We start from the raw sequence: 26,238 nt of genomic DNA on the forward strand, positions 1-26,238 counted from the left end.
TTGTTCCAAGTAACCTATCGCTTTGGCACAGTCTTATTTAATTTTATCTATCTATATAAATAAAAATTACAGCCATAATTTACAACAAATAGAGTAAATTCTGAGGGCTAGCAGTTCTTTTGCTCCTAAGTGGTAGATCCTGGCATCAGGAAGATGTTTCTCCATTATGTACTGAGGAATACTTAGGCAGACCTGCTGTGGTGTACATAGCTAGTAGAGGGAGTGCCTTCAAATGTGATAGGTCTCATCATTTCTATCCAGTTGACAACTAATTTAAACAGCACTTTGTCAGAGCTGGAAATTAAGCATTTAAGCAATGTTAATTAAGAAAGTAAATTAAGAAAATGCCATAGATACATTGTTCCCTACGTTCAGAGAAGCCACACAACGTGGATATTTGGTGGAAAAGGGAGAAAGACGTATTATATCTTGATGTGAATTGGTTAATTGAGGGTTTTTTTCCTTATCTTTCTGTTCCCCAGCTGGCCACACCTCTGTATTCAGAGTGTTGTTAGTTACATATTTGTGATTGTGCATAATTGCAAAAACAGTTTCCAGTTGATTCTGAAATTGATATTTCTCGTCAGGCAGTTTGCTTCAGACATCACTGGTAGATCACATGTACTGTTTCTCAGCCAATGCCCAAAATTTACAGAGCTGTTTCTTTTGCATTTTTGATTGTTTTTTTCCCCTCGTTGTGTTATAATGCTAATTAAGGCTATTTTTAGTAATTATGTTCCAAAAATGGAACAGGCTGCACGAAGTGGGACTAGACTATTTGGGAATTGAAAACCCTTTTAGAAGTTCAAAAGTAAAACGGTATCAGGAAAGTCAGGCTGTAACAACAAATTACTGGCTGTGCTCTTAGGGCTGAATTGCAGCTTTGTGGAGTAAGGCCACGAGGCTAAATGTATATGCAAAGAACGTGTGCTTTTGTATTTTTTACTACTGAAAAAAGGCTTTGAGTTCTCAACAAAGGATTTTATTTTGCAGGCTGCACTCTTTAATGGTCTCTGTTCTCTGCTGCTTGAAATTTCAGATTATCCGAAGAGCCGGTCATCTTTGAAATCTGACCTTGCTAACTTTTTTCTCTAAAATGCAGTGGTACTAACTAGTCAGAACAAAGAGACGCTTTCAAAATTTGATGCTGTTGATTGACAGAATTTGTATTGTATGACAGTTTTATAGGATGTTGGAATAGAAAATTCATTTTCTGAATCCTAGCAAGATGGCATTTGTCAGTTTTTCGTGTAAATATTGGCTGAAATGTGTATGATAAATTACCTAGCTTATAGTCTCAGGGAGAAAAAAAGCCCTGTAGGTTTCAGAAAGATTTCAGTCTTCCTCTTAGCAATTCTTTATATACCAAACTTGTGGTGCATGTTTTTATTAAATATGTGTGCACATTCATGTATTCTACTAAACATGCTCAAATTGTTGGCTGACTGAATGTATGAAAGACCACTGATTCTGGATACTTTTCAGCTGCTGCATTTATTACATGGAAAATGCTTCAAAAACAGTGTAATTGTGAGTAACAGGTTAACAAAAAGACCAGAATGTACTTAACTTTATACTTGGCAGGTAGGGCACATCAGTTCTAAGCTCTGTATTATGTGCACAGCCACTGCCAAGAAAAGAGCATAGGTGCTTTCTTGTTATACTATTAAGAGCATATTTAATTAAGGCAAAATGCATAATTATGCTTTTCAGTGTAGTGTAGTTCCTTCCCAGATGAATCAGAATTTAACGTGATGGTCTCCTTAGGTGTTTGCTGAATACTCTGTTCTCCTCTTGTGTTACTTATTCATGCTGTTTCAGAAGCATAACTGCATGCCATGACACAATCATACATGATGCAAGAACATTGTACTATAATCAAAAGTTTTGCTCACAGATATTCCCTATTAAATAAAAGGGTGAACCTGATGATCACTTATCTTAGTTGCTTTGCTTTTTTCCTCCTCTAAGTATATTCTTAAGCAGAACAAAACAGTATCTGGAACTTCAATGTATTTCTTCTAGAGTACTTGGGGAGCAGAGACCCTTGAATGTGTCATCTTTAGCGTCCACAAAAGACTGTTCGCAAACACAGTACTTCCTTGCCTGATAGCTGTACCCTCCTCTGTGGCCAATCTCCTGAATGAATCTCAGGGACAACAGAGGTTTTATGTTACAGAAAAAGAGAGCGAGTAAGCTGATGCTTATGAGAGTGTAGCCCTTTATTCTCTTTACCCATGGCTTTTTGGTCCCAAGAGGCTGCTAGGCTTTGTTTTACCATTTTTGCTGATTTTTTTTTTGCCCAATGTCATTACTATTTTCCAGGGTTTTCCCCTCGCCTCTCTTCTGGTCTGTGTTGTTTCATGCCTGACTGTATCAGAAATGTTTATGCTTAGGCATGTCATCCAATTTTGCTAAAAGCTGGTTAAATCATGAGGGAGCGTTGAGGCAGTTGTGTTTTTACAGCCACTACCCAAACAAGAATCACAGAAGGAAAAATTAACAGAACCATACATGTTTCCTTAATTTCCAACAGAAGAAACTCATGGAATGACTTGTATTCTGTGTCTGCGTGTGGTGATAATCTTGTGTAATGAACAACTGTCTTGGTGGTAATGGCAGTGCAATTGCATTAGACGTTATTGGACACATGTAACTGGAACCCTGTGGTACCATCTTGTTCTTAGGTGCTCTTGATTTCTTAAGTATTGGTACTTAAAAGAGGTAAAGAACAGAGGGCCATACTTTTCACTCTTTGATTCCTACTGCTGGTGCCTGTAATGAAAAGATTCTTCTTCCCAAGGAGCCAGATATCAAAACTTCCTTTGAAAACAATGTGAACAGGAGGTGTTTTATCTCTCTTTTGAAATCTGCCCATGTATGTAGATGTAATACATTTTAAAGAGTATATTGCTAAGCTTGTATGCATGTTTGTGGGGGTAATGCATAACGGACTGGGTGAGGAAAGGTTTATATATGTTTGAAAATCCTGGAGGTCTCAATGGCTGTCATGTTACATCATCAAAAAGATGTAAGTTAACTATCCATCCCCAATGTTGTCAGAGCAGAGTGACCAAGCAAAATGAGAAATGCTGATGTAGGGCTATCTAATGCTCATGCTTCCAACATGTGCTGCTGACAGCCACCATCTCTCTCCAGACAGCAGTTTGGTTTCAGGCGAGTTGGATCCTGAGAGAGAAAGTACAGAAGTCAGAAGAAGGGCAAGTGATGAAATTTCAAGATGGAAGGGTGTTCAGAGCGTAGAAATTATTTGTGTAAGAAGATTTTTCTCTGCAAGACAGAGTTGTAGTGGTGAAAAAAAGAGCTTTTCAACTGTGTGTGGCTAAGAGAAAATTTAATTCTATTTAGGAGCTACAGGCTGAGAGGAGCTTCTGTGGTATCCACAGCCATACCAGATGTTGGGCATCTTGGATGTTGGTCCTGTGTGTTGTAGGAGCATATGCCCCTGAAGCACTGAGGGAGAAATGCTGGCACTACTTTGTTGCTTTGTAGTAGCTACAATTAGTACTTCGGAAGCCTGTGGCATGGTCTGGTTTCGCATTCTTTAGGGCACCAGGAAAAAAAGAAGAGGTGCGTGTTGTCTCTCCATTCTTGGCATTATACTTCAGGCTGGTCCTTCCAGCTATTTGTACTGTACCGTTATTTTCTAGAGTATCTCTACTAAGCCTTGCCCTCAAGTGGAAGTTGTGTGTTTCATCAGCACGCTTAGTTCTTATCAGCCATTTGGGCTGAAAAAGCTTTTTCTTTATAACTCCGAAAACACCAGTTCAGAAAGATGATGTATCTTTGTGTGATGTATACATATCTATCTATCTATCTATCTATCTATCTATCTATCTATCTATCTATCTATCTATCTCTCTCTATGTAAATAGATAAATATGCATTGTTGTGTATACACGATCACACAGTCAACTCCACTAAGCATAGCAGAGCACAACTTGACTTTCTTGCAGGTGCCCTTAGGAATGCAAGTGGCAACCGCTAAGACTCATCTACTTAACTATGACTGTTTACACCATAAAAAGAAATTCACTTTTATAATTATATTCAGAATTATAGAAAGCTGTTGCTGCTTTAGATAATTTGATCTCTCTGGGGAAACTTCCATCAAACATAACAGCCTACATTTTTACTTTGTTAATTATAAGCTGTGAACAAGAATGCAAGACAATCTCTGCTATTCTTAGTGTAATAGTAACTTCCTAAAATATTACTGCCTTTATGAGTCCCAGTAGAGGACCTTTCTTTGTGGGGGAAAAAAACCACCATCCTATTGCATAAATGAGGAAATAACATTCCAGATGTAGTAAGCAAATAATCAACACACATTTATCATGGCCTGTTATAAATCCATGCATTTAGGTTATCTTCAGGTTGGCTTATGATGTTTTTTCTCAGTCTACCGCATCCAAAACAGATGTTGTTTATTCTTTTGAAACATTAGCTTCTGCATTTTCTGCCAGGAAGGATAGATTAAAAATAGTCTCTTCTCTTCTTTTGTGCCGATATGGAAGAGCAGCCGGGAGTTGTGGAGAGTAATACTTTGCTTTTGGCGGCTCATGAGGTATTTCATAAAGATGAATATTTTTGTATTGTCCTCCTATTAGAATTTTTTTCAGAGTTCCTAAATATAACTAAGGTGTTATAGGCCTTTTTATTGCTTAAAGGATCTTTTCTTAAAGATGAAAATCTTAAGATGTCAGACAAGATCCATGGAGAGGACTGATCACTTTGTCTTGTCCATCTGGAATATCAAACAGCTGAAGATCATTGGAAAGGATTTGAGGCTTCCTCCAACATTGTCTGTGCTTGTGGAAGTCAACTTTCTTGCCTTTTACATTGGCATTCATTATTTTCAATTTGCTTGCCCACTATGTTTGTTACGATCCAGAGTAATGGCTTGTGTGGATATATTTTCACAGCTCATTTTCAGAAGGCAGGAATTGCTCTGTGAGGCTTATGATTTTAAATGACCATATAAAATTCAGTCTTTTTCAAGGTTTTTACTTTTTTGGCTTATTCACTGTTACTTTAAAAAAAAAAAAAAAAGGAAGGAGAAAGAAGAAGGAAAAGAAAAAGGAAAAGGAAAAGAAGAAGAAAAAGAAAAAAGAAAAGAAGAAGAAAAAAGAAAAAGAAAAAGAAAAAGAAAAAGAAAAAGAAAAAGAAAAAGAAAAAGAAAAAGAAAAAGAAAAAGAAAAAGAAAAAGAAAAAGAAAAAGAAAAAGAAAAAGAAAAAGAAAAAGAAAAAAGACAAGGTGTCCTAGTCAGTTCAGCTGGAGATTATTGACCTGTATCACTCATCTGTGGAGAAACTCAAAGCCCAGCTGGACCCAGTCCTGGGCGACTGGCTCTATCTGGCCCTGCTTGATGGGACTGGACTAGATGATCTCAAGAGGGCCCTTTCCACCTCAACCATTCTCTTTTTGTGTGTTGCAAAGACGTTGTTCAGATAATTCTTTCCTTTAATGCTTTGATATTTGTATGTTCCACTGTGATCAGTTCTGCTATTGTGATAATTAAATCATTATGGTGCAACTCCTGCAAGGTCTCTGCAGTTCTCCTTCTCAGAGCATCATCCGTTTCAGTGATGTCCAGTTGCTGGGCACTTCTAATTGCAGGACTAGCTGAGCTGATGCCCAAAAGTAAGCATTTGCTGAATTCTGAAACCATCAGGCATATGAAACCAGATCTGCTGCAATGTGCAGCTGCTTTTTGTTGTGTCTGTGCTCCCCCAAAGCACAGCTGTTGGAATATGCTTTATTGAACAGTAAAATCAAATCTCACAAAATTAGTACCAGGATGGTTCTGGGTGCAGAGTGTTTACCGCTGGCTTCAGAATTAAACCCCTTCTGAAGGGTACCATTTTGCTCTGAATTCATCAAGAAGCCATTGTTGTCACTCAGTTGAGCTTTAAGGTAGAAGGCCAAAGAAAACTTCTTATGAAATAAAAATTGATTAGTAATGATTTCATGTATGTATCTTGAGGATATGCCATAGTAACTCAGTCCTTTGAAGCTTGTAACTGCTTTCTGGATGGTCACTGAGCACCGGATGGATTTGACTGCTATTGTTGAAATAATCAGACTTGGGTTTTTTTTGACAGGCACCATTTAACAACCTGAGTGATAGCTTTGCACATTTATTTCACCAGTGAAACCTATGTTTATGCTACCTTAAGAGACCACTGTAAGCTTTTGGGATGCTTTTAAATCTTTACTGATAATTTTCACTTGTCTTAATTTTATTGATTAATTATTTTTTAAAGATTAATTTATTAGTCTTTTAGATCAAATCTGTAGAAGTGTTAAAGCAAATGTATCAACCATAGCAAATACATAGAAGTGATATTGAGGACCCAAATGTGTTTCTTGGCTCAAACAGTATTGAACTTGATAGCATCAGCGCTCTTCCTGCAAGATAGTATTCTTTTTCCTCTAATCATCTCCTAGTACTGCATTCCTTTTTGGCATATATGGGCAAGAAGAGTAACTTTACAATGCATATGAAACACAGAATTTGTACCTTCTCCTTTCAGTAGTAGCTAGGAGGAGTGGGAGATATTTGCATGTAGTTTCTTGGAAGTTTTTTGTCCAGATTTTACTCTGGTAGCCTTTGGGATTTTCTGGCAGTCTTCATGGTCATAGAATACAAAGCAATTCAAGGGCAGAGAACAGTACATCTTCATAATTATTTGTGAGCATTGCTTGAAGTGCAGTTGTGCAAATTCACCTTCCTTTCTTACTTGAACTATGTGGATTCAAAGGGAGGAAAGATCGATAGAGGCAGACTTTGCAGTTTTCCTATTGTAGCATGTCTGTGTGACAATATCAAAAATTTGCAAGGATCAGTACACAATTGTGATTCTGTGATAACAGCTGGAAGATTTGCCAATTGAAGCTGGACTAATAAAGCTGACACAGTGATGAGTTTATCTTGAGATTAGTGGTAGGAGCAGAAGATTGGGGAGTAGCACACCAGTTTTTGGGTCACTGGAAGAGGCAGGTGCGTTCTGCAATCTTGGCAGATGAGTAAATCCTCAAGATGTGTTTGCCACAACCAGAGCAGCTGTAGCAGAGCTGGCTGGTTTACCTCGGCAAGAAAGAAGTGGGATAAATTGTTCTTCCTGGAGCTTCCTATTGACCTGACTAGACCAGAATCAGCAGCTGAATTAGCTTGTTCAAGAAGTGGCCCGTGTACCTTTAGCCTTTCTGCACCGCTTAGACACTCTTGCAGTTTCCCTGGCAGCAAGACAGGGAGAGGAAAGGGCTCTTTTGTTCATCTGAAAGGATTGTCTAAACGTATTGTAAATATTGACTAAAGCTAAACCAAGGAATGGACAATGCGACTAGCAATTTTACTGAATTCAGCTTCCTCTGTGCTGTGATTAGGTTAATATCAGCTGTGCAGAACTGCGTAATGGCTGGACCCTCTTTCTGTTGAGAAGTTGGAGAGTGACAAAGCGCAGATGCTGGTACAAGCTTTCTTCCATCTCCCCGTGTTGGGGAAGGAGTTGGCACTGGCCTGTTTCTGCTCTTCTTGGTTTGCTCTGTGTGCTTACAACCCTTGAATTTTTTTTACTTCTTTAAGGGTGGAGTTTTCCAAAGCCAGTCATGCAGCCTCTAATAAAAATTACCGCCTGGCAGGAATCCTCCTGCTTTGTCTGGCATGACTTTAGTCTGATCTGAAACGTCACCGGATGGTGTTGGGTAGCTGAAGTGGTTGTGCAGTCAATAGATGTTTGTGGGCAAACCTGTGGAAACACAATACTTCTGATTTTTCTCCTACTTATGCTGCGGGAAACTAGGAATAACAGCAGTGAAGCCAATGATATATTTTTATGTGCACTTGCATGGAAATTGGAATACATAAGAACTAGGCCAATTTTTTTTTCTTTTGCCATTTGGCTAATAACAGCTTAGATCTCATCTGGTCTAAATTGGCACAGCTTCACTGATGTTGGAGGGGCTTTTATACTAATTCACACCAGCTGAGCTTGTTATGCAGTCCAGTCTGTGCAAATGTGGGGTGGGTTTTTTTTCCTTTTTACCTCTGATTCTGTTTTCCATCTTGTGCTCTTGTTCTTGGTGATCTTTTGTTCTGCCTCTCATGTGCAAGTTCCAGCTCTGGCCGATTGACTTGCACATAAACTACAAGCCTGTTTCAGAGTAGAGCTTCTTTACAAGAATCTGGAAGCCTATTAATTTTGAATCGTGGATGCATAGATATGTAAAGGATTTATTTTAAATCCAAAATGAGGATTTGTGCTTTTGTATAGCTTTTTTTTTTCCTATGAAAAACACAAACTAATTTTAATAGCTGAATACATTTCTGGGTAGGCAAGCCCTATTTATTCCATTTGATTTTTGAGGACTCAAAATGAATGCATACTGAAATCTGCTGCTGATGGTGATTCTTTCTTAGAGTTTGGCAGAAGAGCTTCTGTTTCTATTGTGACAACAAAAAGTAGGAAGGAGTTACATTCATTCAAGCATCATTATGCCTTAGAGCATATCCTGTCATATCTGACCTGCAGAAATTACATACATTTTGTAGAAAGAAAGCTTATGCTAACATATGTGCAAACTTCGTGTGATAATTATCCAAGGACACCTTGATTAATCTGGTTGTATTTTAATGGCTGATGACATTTTAAATTATTCAGGAAAGCAGGCAACCATGATGAAAACAGTGCTCAGAAGGTAAAAACCTCTTATAATTATGTGCAACTGGTGCACAATACATCCTAGGAACTGACAAGGAAAATGAAATTGTGATGATTCTGTTGAGTTTATAATATTTGAATACCAAGTCATGCCTGTGCAATTATACTGATTTTTCTAGTATTTTGTGGTTTACATTCTTAGAGATAAGGATATTTTAAAAGTGTGTTAATGCAAAAGAGATGATGGAAGTTAACAAATGGTATTCTCCAGCGGAGCAGTGGTCCATCTTGCGGTTGTGTCTCGTGACCAGTAATATTTGCTTCCGAGAAACATGTGGAAAAAAACCTACAGTACACAAGCGTGATAACCGAATATTGCATATATTTCTTTCTAGCCAGGAATGCTTAGCAGTTAGCTGACAAGGCAAAACTTTATGATGCTTATTTTCCCATATATCCAGTGTACTGCACGCTTGCAATCATATATTTTATTAAGTGTAGGTTTTTCATATATGGCTAATCTTGAGGTATAGAGTAAGGAAGTTTTGTAGTCTCAGTGACTTGTGATAAAATGAACTGTTTAAGAATGTTAAACACATGTCCTGGATGCTTGCTCGTTTTCAGTTTGTCACAACAAATTCCTCACAAACAGTATGAGTAAGTAACTGATGAGATAAAGTAATTTAAAACAGTATAATTAAGATTCTGGTAACGCAGCATCATTGTGTAGAATTTAATATGTTTGGAAGTTCAAAAGCTTCACGAAGTTGGAGCAAAGTACAGAAATTTCTGTTGAAGTGTATTTTCATGATTCAGACATCAATTCTAGAAATCAATAATTCTGAGCTCTGTTTTCACTTAGTTAATGATTTGGTTTCTTTGAGGAAATTACTAGTATGCTTCAAATTTCATCATTTCCAAGACAAGATTAATTGTAGTACTTCCCTAAGGCTTGATGTTTGCAAGAAAATATAAAGAACCATGTTATAAAAATGCTTCATAAACATTAGTCTCTAGGCTGTGGCTGGTTCTTGTCCTCCACTCTGCACTGCTGCGTCACTGTTGGAAAATTATTATCTTTTATTGTTTAATTCCCTTTGGGTTTGAGATAAGCCAGATGGTGAGGTCTCCTTGTAGAGGAGTTTTCTGCTTTGCATTATCAATTTTCCAATCCCTTATTAGTAATGGAGGAGTTGCAGCATGTAATCCCCTCTGGTCTAGACGATTTTATGTACCTATGTGTTCATTCGGTAATTCCTGCTATTTCTTATATTTAGCTTCAGTCCAAGTAGTCCATTTCTGCACGGCACAGAAATGGCCAGCTTCCAAGTAACAAACAGGTATGTAAACAAGGCATTGCTAATTAGTAGTTGGGTACCTTTACAGGCTTTTTTTCTTTTTTCTTACAGACTGTAATAACAAGATTATAGAAATGTCAAGGGAATTTAACCACAAAAGCATGCATTGCCTTGTCTTTTTTGGTAAGGCATCTTCCAAAGATCTCTAATTTGATTTCTTTAATATACGTTAGGACATATCCTTTTATGCTTATTTTTTGGTAGTAGGAGTCTAGCTCCTGTCAGTGATGTGAGAGTTTCAGACCTAGAACGTTAATGAAATTGTGGTATCAAAGTCAACGCAGTGGTTGCTGAACAACCGAGAGGACCTGGATTTTTTGTTTGTTTTCATCAGGATCTATTTGATTTGAGTGAATGATTATTCATATCAGGATTATGATGTGAAATATTGTATTCCTGGAAGAGGTTTCTGCTTTCCAGAATCTCAAAGTAAAATCCAAATAATTATTTGTAAAGATCTAAGGAAAGAAGGCAAAAAATACTATTTAACATGATTTGCAGGAATTGTGTAGATTTTGTAGGAGGTGAAGTTCAGCAGTTCACCATGTTAGCTAATCCTATGCAAACTTTAGTGTCTTGTGCAGTTGGACATCTTGTATCTTTAGCAACTTGTGGGAACCCCTAAAATCTCATGGTTTTATTTTGTTAACTGTAAGCATCCCACTGCAGTGTTCTTAAAGGGGTTTATGAGTGCATGTGCGGAGTTTTGTTTTCATTTTAAAAAAAATGATCCTATTGAGTGATGGGTTGCAAGGCTAAGAGTTCTTTGAACGTATTGTAAATTAGTACCCAGTTTGCATATCCTTGCATATTCCTGGCAGAACCTTGTCAGGTCTCACAACCCCCCAAAGCCCAGAAATCAGGCACTCAGAAATCAGGCATTTCTTCTTAAAGGAGGTGTTGGAGCCCCTCTCTTTCTCACCTGTGAAATGGTGCCATAATCCCAAGAGCTGTGTTAAATATTAAGTAGTTTGTCCACCATGCCTTGAAATGATGAAGTGCTCCATGAATGACAAGTGACATTTATAGTAGTTCTTCTGATTGTGATTGTGGTTTCATGAGGAGGGTAAGCCAAAGATGCTATTTAAAATATTGCCATGTGGAAAGTATGCGGTTTATCTACCCAAAATTAGATGCTTAACCATTCACTGCAGAAAGAATTGACAGGGAGCTGGCATGTAAATGACCTCAAAGTGTGTTAGTTTAAAATGTAATCTACTGAGAAAGAATATCACACTGTCATATTTTACCTCCATTTTTTTGGCAGTTATGATACAGTCTTCCAGGCTTCTTTTGTTTTTTAAGACCACTGAAATCCTGCGTAATATTGGTATATCATAGAATCATAGAGTTCCAATCCATTTAGGTTGGAAAAGACCTTTAAGATCACTGAGTCCAACTGTTTTCCATATGAAGTTTTCTGTTGAGATTAGTATTTTGTGCTTTTTCCTAGCAGAAAATTTCTCCTTAGCAAAGATTGAGCATGATTTTCCTACAAAGAATTACATGTACACACACAGCGCCACAGTCACAGAATCCTGTAGATCGGAGGGGACCTGCAGAGGTCTGTAGTCCGAACCCCTGATCAAAGCAATTCCAGGCAGAACAGGTTGCCCATGGCTTTGTTCAGTCAGCTTTTAAATCTCTCACAAAAAAGCCTGTACCCATCTATCACTCCAGTCAAGCGAGCTGCCCCACCATGTTTGTAATCCCAGTGAGGTCATGGCTCTGCAACTGCTCTTAGACTTTTAATTTCTCCTGTTTCCTTCCCATGCTGCGTGCACTGGTGCTCAATCCTCTTTTGCTTTCAGGAGAGAGGCAGCGTATACCTAGAGCTGGCCACGCCACCTTTTAAAATGGCTGTGGGTTTGCGTTGTCTTTAATATTAGCATGACCCCTTGCCCACCAGAGGGACGGGTGTCAAGCACGCGATGGCGGAGTGCAGAGCAAGTATAATAGGATTTGGGCTGATTCAATCTTTATCCACAGCCATGCTGATACAACTCATATTTACAAATACTGTCATTCAGTAAGTTCAGTGGGTATATGTAGATAAACTGATTATGTGTGTTCAGATATTTCTTTACAAGATGCACAAATATGCATCAATTGCTGGAAGCTGGCCCCGCTGTGTTTTCATTTTGTTGTATTTTCTTTTTCCATTTCCAGGGAAAGGATGAGGAGGGGAATGAGTTCTTAGGGTAATTTGTGCTGGAAAACCTGATATTATTTCCTGTAAATACGGAATATATTAGTTGAGATGACAACTTAGAAAACCTCCATTAAAATGCAAAGTAAAAAAAGAACGAAACTGCCTTACTTATCCTTTCTACCTAAAAAATAAAAAAAAAATGAAACTGTATGTATCCGGAAAGGGATTAAGAAACTTCAGATGGCTGTTTAAAAAAAAATATTAAGAAGGGAGTGGAGAAAGTGAAGACGAAACAGTTTCTATTGACTTGTTATTTCTTTTTTGGAAAGGTCACTGAAAATTTACACAGTGACAAAATAACAACCCAATTAGTATCTGTCCTGTAAAACTAAATGTTAATATATTTCAGATTCTCCTCTATTGACAAGTGGGACTGATATTCAAGATTGACTTCTCTAAATGAGTGCAGAGCAAAAATTACCAGACACAGTTACGAGTTTCTATAGAGATTGCTGTCAACTTTTAAACTGTAAAGGAGACAAGATGTAATTAAAAACTATCTGTAGGTTTATTTTCAAGGAAGAGTCTTCTTTTAATTATGTTTCTGATAGCTATAAGAGGCACAATTTGATCATGAGAGTAAATCTTAAAAGCACAGCAGCCCCTTTATCTAGTGCTTTAAAAAGTTCCCAGGGGAAAATAGTACTTCATTAATTGTCATTACATAGGATTTATATAATTAGGGGGGTCTAACATTTCTTTTATCATTCATTTCTTTAAGTGTCAGTGGCATTTCCTTTCCAAAATTAAGTTCGGTGCATAACAACAGATTAATTACCAACTGTGAAAGAGGAACATTAGTTAGAGAACTAGTGACTTTTTTTGAGAAAGGAATCTCTTTAATAAGGGTGTTGAAATTGCAGTGTTTCAAGTCAGCAAGAGAAATTATTTTTCTTAATATATTCATTCCTCCAGAAAGAAAAGCAGATGAATAGTCTTCTCTGTTAATTCATTTAAATATTTTAGCAGGAAATTAAAATACCATATAATCAAAGCAGTAACCTTTCATTTATGTTGTGTGTATACCAGAACATTTCCATTCATATAGTCCGTGAGCAAGGTACAAAACTCACTGAGTGAAGCTCAGATCTTTCCCACTGAGGTGCTGTGATACTCTCACACAGACACACAAACACCCCCCCCGACTGCACACTGGGATTGTGTGTCTGATTGTCTCATTTTCCCCACCGAGACAGTGGTCTGTCTTCTGTGCCTGGAACAAGGTGGTGTTCAGCGAGGAAGGAACTTTCCTGTACCTTGCGGAATTCCGTGTAGGATCTTTTTCTCTGTCGTCTTCAGTGGGCTTCAGATTGTATAGTCCTGTAGTTTTGAGTCAGCTTCTAGTCAAGTCTAACTACATCTTTAGCCCACCTTATTTGCAGTTTTGACTGAACGGAGGAGGCCGTTCTTTTGGGAGGGGGAACAAAAGGCATACAAGAGGTACGTACCTGTGTTCAGTAAATCCTACTCTCTCTCAGAGGCCGTGCCTGTGAGTGGGGCAGAGCACTGCCTGGGTGAAGGGTTCATCCACGTTCAGCCACAGGGGTTTGTTTAGCTCTGGCTTCCTCTGGAAACTGGCAGTGAGCGCGGGCTCACTGGTACCATGACTTGCTGCCTGCTGAACTCGCCCAGTCTTCACCCTGAGCTAGGCACAGGCTGAGTCAGGCCCTCTGCGGTTCAGCCCAGGGCTGTGGGCAGCCGTCGGCACCTTCCCAGGACGCAGGAGGCTTGCTCCCTCGAAACCTCCATGCTGCCTCCCAGCAAGAGAGAGAGAGAAACCTTCTTGGTTGGAAAGCCAGAGTCCTGGGGGGAAGCAGAGTGGGGGCAGTTTAGGAGGCAAAGGACATTGCTAAGTTTACTTCTCCTGTGAAGGAACGCTATCTGATTCAGCTTCCAGGCTGATCGTTCCTCTAGGGATGAATTGAGACTGCTAACTGGACAATTCTGCTCTTGCAAGCTTCTGACTCACTAAAGCTGTAGCTGGAGAGCATGAAATGGCGCCTTTAATGACAGCAGGAAAGGACAGTCTGAATGTGTGCTTGAATGCTGCTGTGCCTTCTCTTCCTCCCTGAGCAAAAAGTTCCTGGCTGAGTGTAGGGAATATCTCCTCACTCAAACTTTTTGCATGTGGCTGCTAACTGTGTGCTTTTTATTGTTTCAGTGCCGGACTTGAGACCGTGGGGTCTGATTTGCAGAAGTGTTGAGTGCTCACAGCTGCAGCTGTAGTAACAGGGAGCTGTACTTTGAACGTATTAAACACTGTGTAATGCTTGGTGCTCAGAAACACCAGGTCCCAGGTATCTCAGACTGGGAGCAAAATAATAGATACTTTTGATCTTAAAGTCTCTGTGCCCAGGTTCCCAGTCTGCAATACAGCAGACAGCAATACTTCCTCAACTCACCAAGACATGTAGAAAAAGAAAAAAAAGTCCTTCATATTTTTCAAGCATTTAAATATTGTGGAACTGAATGCTTCACTGGGAAGCTCATAAAAGGCAGAATGTGTCTTCAGAGCTCTGCTTGAATATTGCTCAGTGCGTAAGGTGCTTCAGGTCCATGTTCAGCAATGCAGGGAACGCAAGCAGGAATCATTAACCATTGGCTCTTCTCTGTGCTGAATGGAGCAAAGTCTTGTGGAAAGATTAATACTTGTTTGTCTCATTGAAGACAGCTTCATAATATATTTCTAAGATGAGACCATTTTAGTGTTCCTCAGGCAACCTTAATCCTAGCATTTCAGAATATCTGAATGTTTCGTTGAAACATCAAGTGTTGTATTAAGGCTCACTTTTGTGGGCCATTTCCTGGTTGTTTTAAATTGAAAACTGAAAAATGGAGATATTCTGTTGTATATCATCACATTCTTATGAGTCATCAGTGTAACATAATTACAAGCTTTGTAGAGTAATTCTATGTGTATATACCTCTGTAATTATTACACATACAGAATATTAGATATAATTGAGAGTTTATATGAACATAGTGGGAGAATCATGATTTTTTCCAAGCAGCTGTGGTGGTTGGAGTGCTTTATGTAGCAGTCTTTGCCTCCTTTGACTATCTTTTCTGAGGAAAATACCTCCTCCTTGAAAGGTAAATAAAGCTGTTCTGTTATGTGCTGTTGGTCCCTTTGTAAGGGAGCAAACTGTTCTATACAATACATATACCTCGGGCGAGGGTAGTTACGGGGTTATCCTGCAGCTCATCCTTTTGCAATGAGCATTCCCTTTGTTTCTGGCTGTTGTGGTATAACTCTACTCACCAGCTGTAACTCCAGTAACACATTAAGAGGTTGTCTTGCGGGATGCTAATGTGTTTACCTAAGCACATGTGTGCAGCACCAGCTGGACATCATCAGTGTATCAGTAACTTTGTGTAACACATAACGTAGTGTAACACACATCCTGTGTGTGAGCGTCGCTCCCCAGCCCAGTATAGGAGAGGGCAGCCAGTGCAGGTGTGCTGTAGATGTACTTCATACCAGCAGAACCAACGTTTTGCTGCTGGAATTGTGCTGACACAGACCTTTTGCTGATGAAAAGGTACATTGTTAAGAAGAATCTCTTCAAGCTTTCCAAAGTAAAACAAGTTTTACTAGTTCACTCTGCTGGGGACACATTGCTGTTGTCTAATAAGATAATATTTTGGTTTTCATTTTAGCAAAGCATATGTTTCCCTGGATGCACATCATGCCTGGGGAAATGGCCTTGCATGTAAAATAGGACATTTTGCTATTGATATACTTTGCTAGGAAATGTCATTAGAGATAGATAGCATAAAAGGGGTATTTAAAAGTGTGCTTTGAAAGACTACATATAAACTTAATTTTGAATATAGTCGTGGTTTAACCCCAGATGGCAACTAAGCACCACACAGCCACTCGCTCACACCCCCCGCCCCAGCAGGATGAGGGGAGAGAATCAGAAGGGTAAAAGTGAGAAAACTCATGAGTTGAGATAAGAACAGTTTAATAATTGAAATAAAATATAATCATCATCATCAAAATTAAAAGGAAAATAACAGAGACACATAAATAAAACCCAAGAAAGACAAGTGATGCAAATGAAAACAATTGCTCACCACCAACTGACTGATGCCCAGTCTGTCCCTGAGCAGCAGCCCCCCTGCCAACCTTCCCCCTAATTTTATTGCTGAGCATGATGTCATATGTCATGGAATATCCCTCTGGTCAGTTGGGGTCAGCTGTCCCGGTTATGTCCCCTCCCAGCTCCTTGTGCACCCCCAGCCTCCTCGCTGGTGGGGTGGAGTGAGAAGCAGAAAAGGCCTTGACTGTGTGTGAGCACTGCTCAGCAGTGATGAAAACATCCCTGTATTATCAGCACTGTTTCCAGCACAAATCCAAAACACAGCCCCATGCTAGCTACTGTGAAGGAAATTAACTTTACCCCAGCCAAAACCAGTACAAATGTATAAAATAGCAGTGATATCTTGCCAAGGTACTAGTCCTTGAGGGAAAAGCAAGTTCTTGTAGGATTCTTTTCCTTTTCTATAGATTTCATTTACTGTAGGGCTGTTGCTATTTTACCAGAAAGAATTGCAGAGCATAATCTGTTTCACTTGCATATTTTATTGGCTTGTGTATCCGTTTCCATGATCTTTTACGTGCCTTGTCAGCTACATGGCAAGAGTCAGCAAGAAGCCTCTGCAAAATGTACAGCTAGGGTGCTTTCACAAATTATTTCAAGGACATCAACCCAAACCTCTCCTTGTGTCTTTTCCTAAGCTTTTCTTGTATAGTTTATGTGCAACTTCAGAATGTTACATTTCTTCCAACTACAATAATGCAGAAGCTGGTAATACTGTATTGTGTGAAACTCCTTCAACCACTTTATGCTAAATTGTAATACAATTTATGTCACTTCTTAAGAAATCATTATTTTTCAGAAATAAACGTGCTGCTGCCAGAACTCAGGAATTTCGTACAAATTAGAAAGTAGAGGAAAAATAATTAATCTGAACTGTAAGGAACAATTATTTCCTCTTCAGTATTTTTTGTCACCTACTTCATATGGAGATGATGGGTTAATTTTAAAAATATTCACTAACTTAGATGTTCTAGTCATAAGCAAAAAGAGCATGGAGGTTTGGCTGTAATCCTGTAATATTACTGGTGAATAAGATGATTGGAAATAAATGAAATAAATTATAAATTTTAAGGCACTTTGTACAGTGCAGGAAGAAGGAGATAAGGACAGGAGAGTACTCAAAATGTAATTTCCATTGTATTTGTGCCATACAAGTTCCTAAATCATGAAAGAGGTTACTAGAAATTATGTAGCTACTTAAAAGAAATCTGAGAAAGAAATCAAAAAGAGAAATTAATGTGAGGTGATTACTCTGAGATGGGAGGTTTTTATTCTCTTCCTTGTAATTGTACAGGAATGCTTATTTCATGATAAAAAATGAAGTTGAAATGGGCACATAGGGTCGAATTCATCTAACCTGTCTAAAAGTTGTGTTTTGTCTGTACATGTCTTATGATAGAGGGGATAATTATTCGTGATTCTCTCTCCCCATTTACAGTAGGGCTGAAGGGATTGGTCTAGACCAGATACTACTACAATGAGTAGTGGTGATGTAGCCAATGGCGTCCCCACCCCCAGAGTTACGCTTCTGCTCAGCATCTTTTTGCAGGTATCTCTGCTTCCGCTTGGAAGCCTCCCCAAATCCAAAGAGAATACATTAATACCCATCAAGTTGTTAATGACTGGGTACGATTTCAAGACACGAACAGAGTAGGAGGGAGAACTCTTTTGCCTTGAGTGAAATCCTTCCGCTCCTGCCCCAGAGGAGCGCTGGGCACGGCAGTGCTGTTCCACAGCGTCACTGAGCGGGCGCGGGGTTAGGCGCAGCTCCAGCCCTTTCCCAGGTGAGGCAGTTCAAAGGGTCATGGCCACGTAGAAGTCAAGCAGTGCACTACAAGGTGAATAAACTCATTCGTAAGTTCAGGTTTTGCTCCATCTTAGTGTTCCTGGGAACGTGGGCATGATAGGGGAAACGGAGGAGATTTTGGGCCCAGGCAGAAGAGCAGGTCCTGGCTCACTATGCCTTTTCCTGGGGCACAGAATTGAGTTTCCTGGGGTATCCATTAGTGCTACAGGTGTATACTTTCCCTTTTATACATGCCTTGTCTGCTGGTACATTTTATACACTAGTTGAGCATCCATAGGTATATTATAGGTGCTGATAAAGATATTTGCAGGTGGCCAGGTTGACAAATGCCAACTGGAAGCACTATACTCAGGAGCAACGTGGAAAGAAATGCAAGAGGGTCCTTTTGTGACATTGTCTGCAAACCCCACTTGCTACTGTCTGATCTTATATATAGTATTTACTTTCTGTAATTATATATTTAAAGCATATCCATGACTTTGAATAGCATGATACCTATTGGCAGAAATTATTTTGCCCAGGAACATGCAATGGTCAAATTTTTTCGGATGGGAGATCAATAAGCAGGCATGGCTTGGGAATCCAGTCATACTTTGAAGAGCCCTTTGTGAGCAAAAGTGAGAAACTTTTGCCCTTCAATCTGTTGTAGCACAGGACTGGCGGAGTAGTAATCTTTATTAAGAAGAAAGGAGAACTGGAGATAGTACTTCTGAACAAAGATTTTTCCAGCCTATGCTATATGACAATACATTTAGGTACAGCTGGACCTTTCATGTTGTGATTTTTTGAAATAAATTAATTGTGTGTACCTTGAACCTCGTCAGAACTGCTGTGAAACACTGTAGTGGTATTATATTGGAGTTCATTGTATTGGAGTATATATGCTGCACTTCAGTGTGAAATCTGTTTATAGCTTTAACATCAGAATGCTGAACTAACATTGACGGAAAGATTTTGAAATGTAATGTTTTACATTTATCGTATGTCTTACCTAAATCATTCTAGGAAAGGAAGGACTGTTATCCCAACCCCAGTTATAAGGCAAGTGACGCCTATATGATCATGAGGTTTTTCATGAGTTTCTTCCAAAGAATGAGTTTGTGGCAGAAGAGTGTACTTGTTAAATCATAAACCTTATCTATTATTTTTATATATTGGTGAGCCAAGAAACCCTAGTCATGAGCCCAAGGCTTCTTTATGGTAGGTACTGTAGAAACACAAAACATGGTGTCAGTCCCTGCCTGTAAATGTTTAATATACTGTGCAGAGTCCAGGTCTCAGAGTAACCATGAGACTTGGTGCTATCAGCTGCACACAGTTTTTAACCTTTTAATATACACAGGTGTTCTGCTGTTCTGATTTTTGAACAGGAATATCAAACAGATGCTGATACCGTCCCATGCTATGATACATAAACTGCTGCCTCGATATCTTTTGAGGATGTCTTAATCTCTTGAAGATTGTATCACATTGTGATGGTCTTTGTGTTCTTCTTGTTCCTTCCTCTGCCTGCTCTTCTTGAAGAAAAGACACTAAACAGCCAACTTTGGTATTGATGGAATTTTGCCAAGAAAGTTTCATCTAGGGGCAATTAATATATATGGCGTGAATTTGTCCAGCTGTACTTATACTCCTGAAAAAATGATGTTCGTAATACTGTAGACTTGGTCTTTCTGCCAAACGGCAGCCCCTCATGTATTTCTTCATGGCTTTTATTTTTTCACGTTACATTGCCCCAACATCTTGGGAGATTTAATGGTATTACTCCAAACCTCAAAATCTGGCTTTGCCTGAATGAACAAAACATTATGAACAAAACATTATGAAAGGGATCAGAATTTGCTTTTACATACACAAAACAAAAAGAGCAGTACTGGAGCCCGCAGGAAGAGCCAGGAATTGACCCAAGGAGTTTTGGGTCAAAACTCATTTTTTGCTCTGTGACATAAATTAGGGTAGCAAATTGCACTGTCCTTCTTGGAGAATGTTCAGTCTTGAGATACACACGGGTAAAGGAAAAAAAACCTCAAAAACTAAGCAAGCCATTTGTTCAGATATGTAGGCTGAAGTACAGAGAAAAAGGAAGACTGTATACCATAAAAGTGTTTGTGGTTAATGACCAATAACTTGTATTGCTCTTGGGAGTTAAGTGGTTACTTTATCTTATATAATTTGAAAGGTTAAATGTTATTGCAGTATATGGTTATGAACTTTGAGAAAATATCTGAAGTTTTAAGTAAGGTTCTCTGTAATGGTGGTTTTGCTATTGATTGTGTTGTGAAAGTTTAGGAGGGCTTATGAGAATGGGAGAAGTGGATTCAGGCAAAGATAGGAAGATGGAAGGGAGCAGGGGAGGAGGACTGAGGAAGTAGAAAGATAAAAGAATTGGAAACTAAAAGTAGCAGTTCAAGGTAGGGAAAAAATAGGGAAAGGTCCTCCTTGTTGTTGCTGTGGTTTGCCCATTCCTCTTCTTGCTCATCTAGTTTTCCTGTCCTCTTTTGCTCTGATCATCCATTTCTCCCTATCAGAAGTGTTCTCCTCCCAGCTATTTGGCCTGGTGAAATATTGGTAAAATAGTAGAATGTATGTTAATTACATATTAAAAGAAAGTTGAATCTGGTGGATGGCTTCCCTGGGCAGAAAGTATGTACCCAGCTATTTTGATTATGGAACAAAAATAAACATACTATGAGGGTGGTGAGGTGCTGGAACAGGTTACCCAGAGAAGCCCCATCCCTGGGCATGTTCAAGTCCAGGCTGGATGGGGATTTGAGCAACCTGGTCTAGTGGAAGGTGGCCCTGCCCATGGCAGGGGGGTTGGAACTAGATGATCCTTAAGGTCCTTTCCAACCCAAACCATTCTATGATTCTGTGATATTAAAAACTCAATCAAAGCTTTTAAAGTTCTTTTGCTTAGTTTTCAAGTGGAGCAAACAGAACAGATAAGTCTGACGCAGGAGACAAAGCTGTGGTCTCAAAGTGATAATTATTGTTAGAAAATTATTCCACATATGAGACATAGAAAGATAACTTCTTTTTCCACAGAATAGGCATAATTTAATGTTTACTTCTTTTCTTGGGTTCTTGAGGAGTGGCTTACTTAGCATGCATAGTCTGAAAGCCAAGTCCTTATTTTGGGAGGTAATTTAAACTGAATTGCACACAGGAGCCTGAATGCATCAATTTAACAGAGTTAGAGAATAATATGACAGTTTTGATTTTTGCTTTCGCTGAAGAGAGCAATTCAGAAGGAAACTTCAGTAAGCTTTTTGGCATCAGTTGCTTAACATCCCAGTCATCTGACCTTGCACTTTCAGAAGCTCTTCTATATTAGACTGACACCTTAGTATGTTTTTTCCATGTAGAACCTTTGACTCCAAACATACGGGTGTTTTATCTGAAGTAGGTAATAATTAAAAATGGCTTATTTTTAACACGAGTAAACATGTTTACCTCATTGCTGTGGCCCTCATGTAAAATATGCAATCCTAGTCTCTAGCAATAACTAAACGTTTATTTTGCAGAAGCTGTTTTTCAAAGCCTTGTTCATAATCTGTCCATTAATCACATAGAGCTTAAAGATGGGCATAGGTCTTTGTTTCAGGAATTTCTGACATTTTGTGTCAAGTCACATTTTCATTATGTCTATAACTTACTTTCTGCACAGTTTAAAGTACTGATTTGTTTTATAAAACATGATGTGTAGTCTGTGTATCCTTGAGACTCTGTTCACCCCTCTTCCCACTATTTTAGTTTCTGAATTTGCTCCATTAACAGCCGTGGTTGGGACTGAAAGCAGGAGATCAAATTCAGGTCTTTGCTTCTGGAACTCATCCCAGCTTTCAGCTACATACACTTTGGGTATATTAATGCTTGGTCATTTTGTGAAGAACACCTTGTGTGCAGGCTGTTGTATGCTCCTGACTTTGCCTCAATCCAATATCAAAATTTGGATCTTCCACTTCTCAGTAACTGCTGAGTATAACAATTTGAAGACCCAATTTAGGCTCTATTGAAAGAAAGATTTCTTTATTGGCAGTTTTACGGGAGTAGTGAAAATTGTTAAATAAAAGCCAGCATAGATGTAAAAATAAGTGTGACTGAAGTGTATAACAAAAAAGTTTTTGTCAACCTGTTCCTAACACTACATTTCAACATATGCCTGAAAAATCTTGTACAGTGCAAAATGTCTTGCCTCACATGCCTTGAGAAGGTAAACGTTTCTGTCTGTGGGTATTTCTGAGGATTCAGTGGGATATAGTCTATGTGTTCTGGCAGGTCATTATATATGCCTCGGTAAGTAATTTCGATGCTTCCCATCCAGCCTGATCAAATTTAGCTATCATTTAACAATGCTTTTTGGCGAGTGCCTTGATTGGACTACACTTAAGTGTAAACTGATTCATTTGGGCTCAAAGCTTAAGAACAGGACAAATAGATACAATTTCTCAAGGAATATAAGGAGCTTCCCCCTAAGACGCAGCTGCAATGATGTACCCTCTGGAGTCAGATTGGGCTGTCTCAGCCCCCAGTGTGAGAAGCCAGTCAAACCATTTTATCCTTTCCTTTTCCATCTTTGGCTACCTGACATGCAAAGCTTCCAGCAATTTTCTTCTGGTGGGGAGTCAAGTTTTTCACGTGAGGCAGCAGGAGCCTGGCAGTGTACAAACCTTTGAGGGCCAGTTGGGGAAAGCTCGTTATGTCAGGAAAGCTTTATCCATTGGGCTGTGCTATTTCAAGCAGTGCTGCTATGATTGCCCCACCAGGTCCCTGGAATGTGCCGCTTTGGCTGGGTCTCCTCATCAGAACCTCAACCTGGTTTTTGCCACATTTAAAGCTATTCTGTGCTAGTACTCTCTGTCATATTGACTCACATTCACTTGACTTCTTTGCATACTACTTGCCAAAATTCAGTGTAATTAAACATATATATGTGCTGTGAAAAGCTATGGGTTGCTCTCTCACTCAACAGGGTGGTTAGTGGCACGTTTAAGTTCTAAGCCACCTGGTCATTTCCACTCAGAAATATGTTCTGTTTAGAAGCATGCTTTAGTCTTGTTGAGTTCCCCAAGGTAGTTCTTCAGGTGCTTTAAGTCAATGATATGTTGATTTGGAGCTTTACGAATAGGAAGTTGGAGAAGAGATCAGAGACAAAGTAATTGAAGATGCAGAGTGCAGTGGAGATTTGCCAGTGCTGATCTGAGGACAAACACTAATTACCTGCGTTTTCCTTTTTCTCCCCCACTGCCCCGAGTAGAGGGAATTCTTCACTGATATGTCTTTCACTGTGGACAGTTGAGAAGTTTTTAGTCTAAAGGCTGATAATTGTACAAGGATCATCCAAGAGACAAGTTCTGCAACCAGGTGTTTATTCACAGTTCAGATGACCATGCTCTGAGCTGCTAGGCAGATAGCTGGGTAAAGAATTTAGTCTGCTACATAGTGCAAAAACTTGTGATGTGTCCCAGTCCTTTTAAAACAAACAACAACAAAAAAAGAAATTGCTGATAGAAAAGCAAATCATTCATTGCAGAATTAAAGTGCATAGTAAATCAATTGGGTATAAAGTGTGAGGAAAAAAAGAGTTACAACGAAAGCCATTCTTATACCAAAATATTAAGAAAGCACAAATCTTAAATGTAAAACGAACTTCTCGTTGTATTTTCTCTTCCCTGTCCAGCTGAGGAGGGGAGTCTTTGGTGGGCACCTGGCCTCCAGCCAAGGTCAACCCACCACATCAGTATACAGAAATATCCATACTAATGTGGTGGTCTGGTATTTTTGAAATGAATAGGAGTTTTGCTACAGAGGCAGGAGTTGATGATCAAAGACAAGCTGGAAGTTTGGGGAAGTAACACCATTGCAATGAATTATCTTCCCTTCTTCATAGCCGTAAAAATACAATTACTTTTATATACAGGAGCATGGAGAGAAATGATACTTTCAGCTTGGAAAAGAAACAGTTTATGGTTTACACTTAAAGTCAAAGCTCAAAATCTTTCCCAAACATAAGTTTCAATATATCCTGTGTGGTCACTATCATTTCTTTAAAAATAACTCAATTAACGCTAGCAAATCTTGCAGTTCTTCATGTAATGTAGCATGGATTGTGGGTTTCCAAGGTCAGGTTAGCTCAAAGTCCATTGGTTGTTTTAAACATACTAGTTTGAGGAGCTCTGCCATGAGTTACATTTTGAGTTCACATCCAGTCCACTCTTTCTTAAGACTTCCACAATTCAGTTGATAAACTGTCTGCTTTCAAAGGTCAGAAAGTGCAAAATCTTGCCTAGGAGCACACAAGAAGGGACAAGGCAGAATATCCAGACACCTCTGTGAAGTACTCTTATGAAGTTGACCAAATTCCTGTGGCAGTGCAATGCTGCTAAGGTTGCAGATGAGGCACGGAGGGGTTCTGCTGGGGACTTGGTATTCCAGGTAAATAGGCAGGTTCAAATTAATTAAAAGAATCAAAGTGATGACAGTCTCTCTTTTCCCAAGCTTGTTATGCCTGCCTCTATTTAAACAGGACTTTGGACTGTTTTGTCTCAGCGTTGAACGTGACAGCATACCTCAGGATGTCATCAGCACCCAAATCCTTTCTGATAGCAGAGACAGGGGTCAGAAAGTAGACTTGTTTGTGACTTGAAAGTTGCCTCCAGGCTCCTGAATGATGGTGGGGAACCTACCGAGTTCAAAGTTGCCGAAATATTAGAGTTTAAATACCGGGGGAGGCAGGTATGGCCTTGGTCTAGCTGGATAGCTGTGAGATGTACAGTGATACTACGTGACTGAGGAGCATAGTGCCAGTGCTGGTGGTGAAGAGTCAAGTCTGTCGCACATGCGCGCATCCTTTCAGCATAAGTGTGTTTATTTAGCCATTTGTTTAAGTTTAAAAAGCTCTGAGCCTCTGCCAGAGCTGCTGGGCTCTCAGCTTATTTCAAAATCAGTAGGATGATGGTTAAAAATGGAGTTGGTTCCTGGAGTTGAAAAAATCCCTGTTTAATGACTCGGTGCTCCTGGCCTGTAAATGAAGGAAGGTATGAATATTTACTTTCCTGACATGAATGTTGCATCATTAATATCTGTACAACTCTTCTGTATTAAATATTCTTGTATTTTTATATTTAGTGCTGCATAAAAGAGACTTGTGTATGTGGGAGCAGTGGCTTCTCCCCGGGGCAGCAGCCCAGGAGTTCCCTGGTTGGAGGTGTGATGCTAACATGACAGCGCCTCACGTCCCATTGCTCTGTTTCTTCCAGATGCCTCAAAAGAGGCAATTTTGATCTTCTCATATGTTGGTAATGATGTTAATGCTGCGTAGGCTTGGCCTGGTCTGTCAGCCCATGTAAAATACTTTGAACAGGAAATTCATGTTTATGTGCCTTATAAAACACAACTGAGTCGGGTGTGGAAGTACTTAGCTCTAAGGATAGTAAAGGGAAGCGGTATGTAGTGTTATGCAGCATTTCTCAAAGTCTGTCTGAAACTCTGGACAGAAATTGCCAAGGGTGTGGCTTTATTGTATTGGCACTTTTGGTTCCTGGACTTGGTGATGTGCCCAGTCCTGCTGCAGTTTTTGCTGGAAGTAGGATCTGTCCTGTAGCCTTTAGATCTTCCATTTGGCAGTTGCTTGTAGGCTTTTCTATCTTGCTACTTCACCTTTTTTTTTACCTTGGTAAATAGGTAAACATTTTATCAGCAATTTCTCATGTTGTGAACTTAAGCTCTTGAATTCTTATCTTGTTTGTTGTTTATTGCAGCTGGTGCTCAGGATAAAATTGGCTGGGCATTTGGCTTGGGTTTGGAGAGGCTGGCCATGATCCTGTATGAAATCCCTGACATCCGACTGTTCTGGAGTGAAGATGAACGTTTCTTGAAACAGTTTATTGTGCCTCACATTTGGCAAAAAGTAAAATTCCAGGTAAAATAATATATAGATGATAATAATTTTCTGGCAGTAAGAAATGTGTATAGCCCTAGAGAATATCACATCATTAAAATTCTGTGCCATTAACATATTAGGTTTTAAAGCAACCGCTTTACAGCTAGAATGATTCTCTGATATACTGC

General features: G+C 39.2%; 1 protein-coding gene across 1 annotated transcript in view; it reads left to right on the forward strand.

Annotated features, from left to right (window-relative positions):
• FARS2 (phenylalanyl-tRNA synthetase 2, mitochondrial) overlaps window positions 1-26,238 on the forward strand; it is a 194,996-nt gene that overhangs the window by 66,852 nt on the left and 101,906 nt on the right. The window contains exon 4 of the mRNA XM_082014600.1: window positions 25,929-26,089. Coding sequence (XP_081870726.1) covers window positions 25,929-26,089 — 161 coding nt within the window. The remainder of the gene's footprint in view (window positions 1-25,928; window positions 26,090-26,238) is intronic.

This window comes from Phaethon aethereus, assembly GCF_964289735.1.
Source record: "Phaethon aethereus genome assembly, chromosome: 2".
NCBI classification, from domain to species: Eukaryota; Metazoa; Chordata; class Aves; order Phaethontiformes; family Phaethontidae; genus Phaethon; species Phaethon aethereus.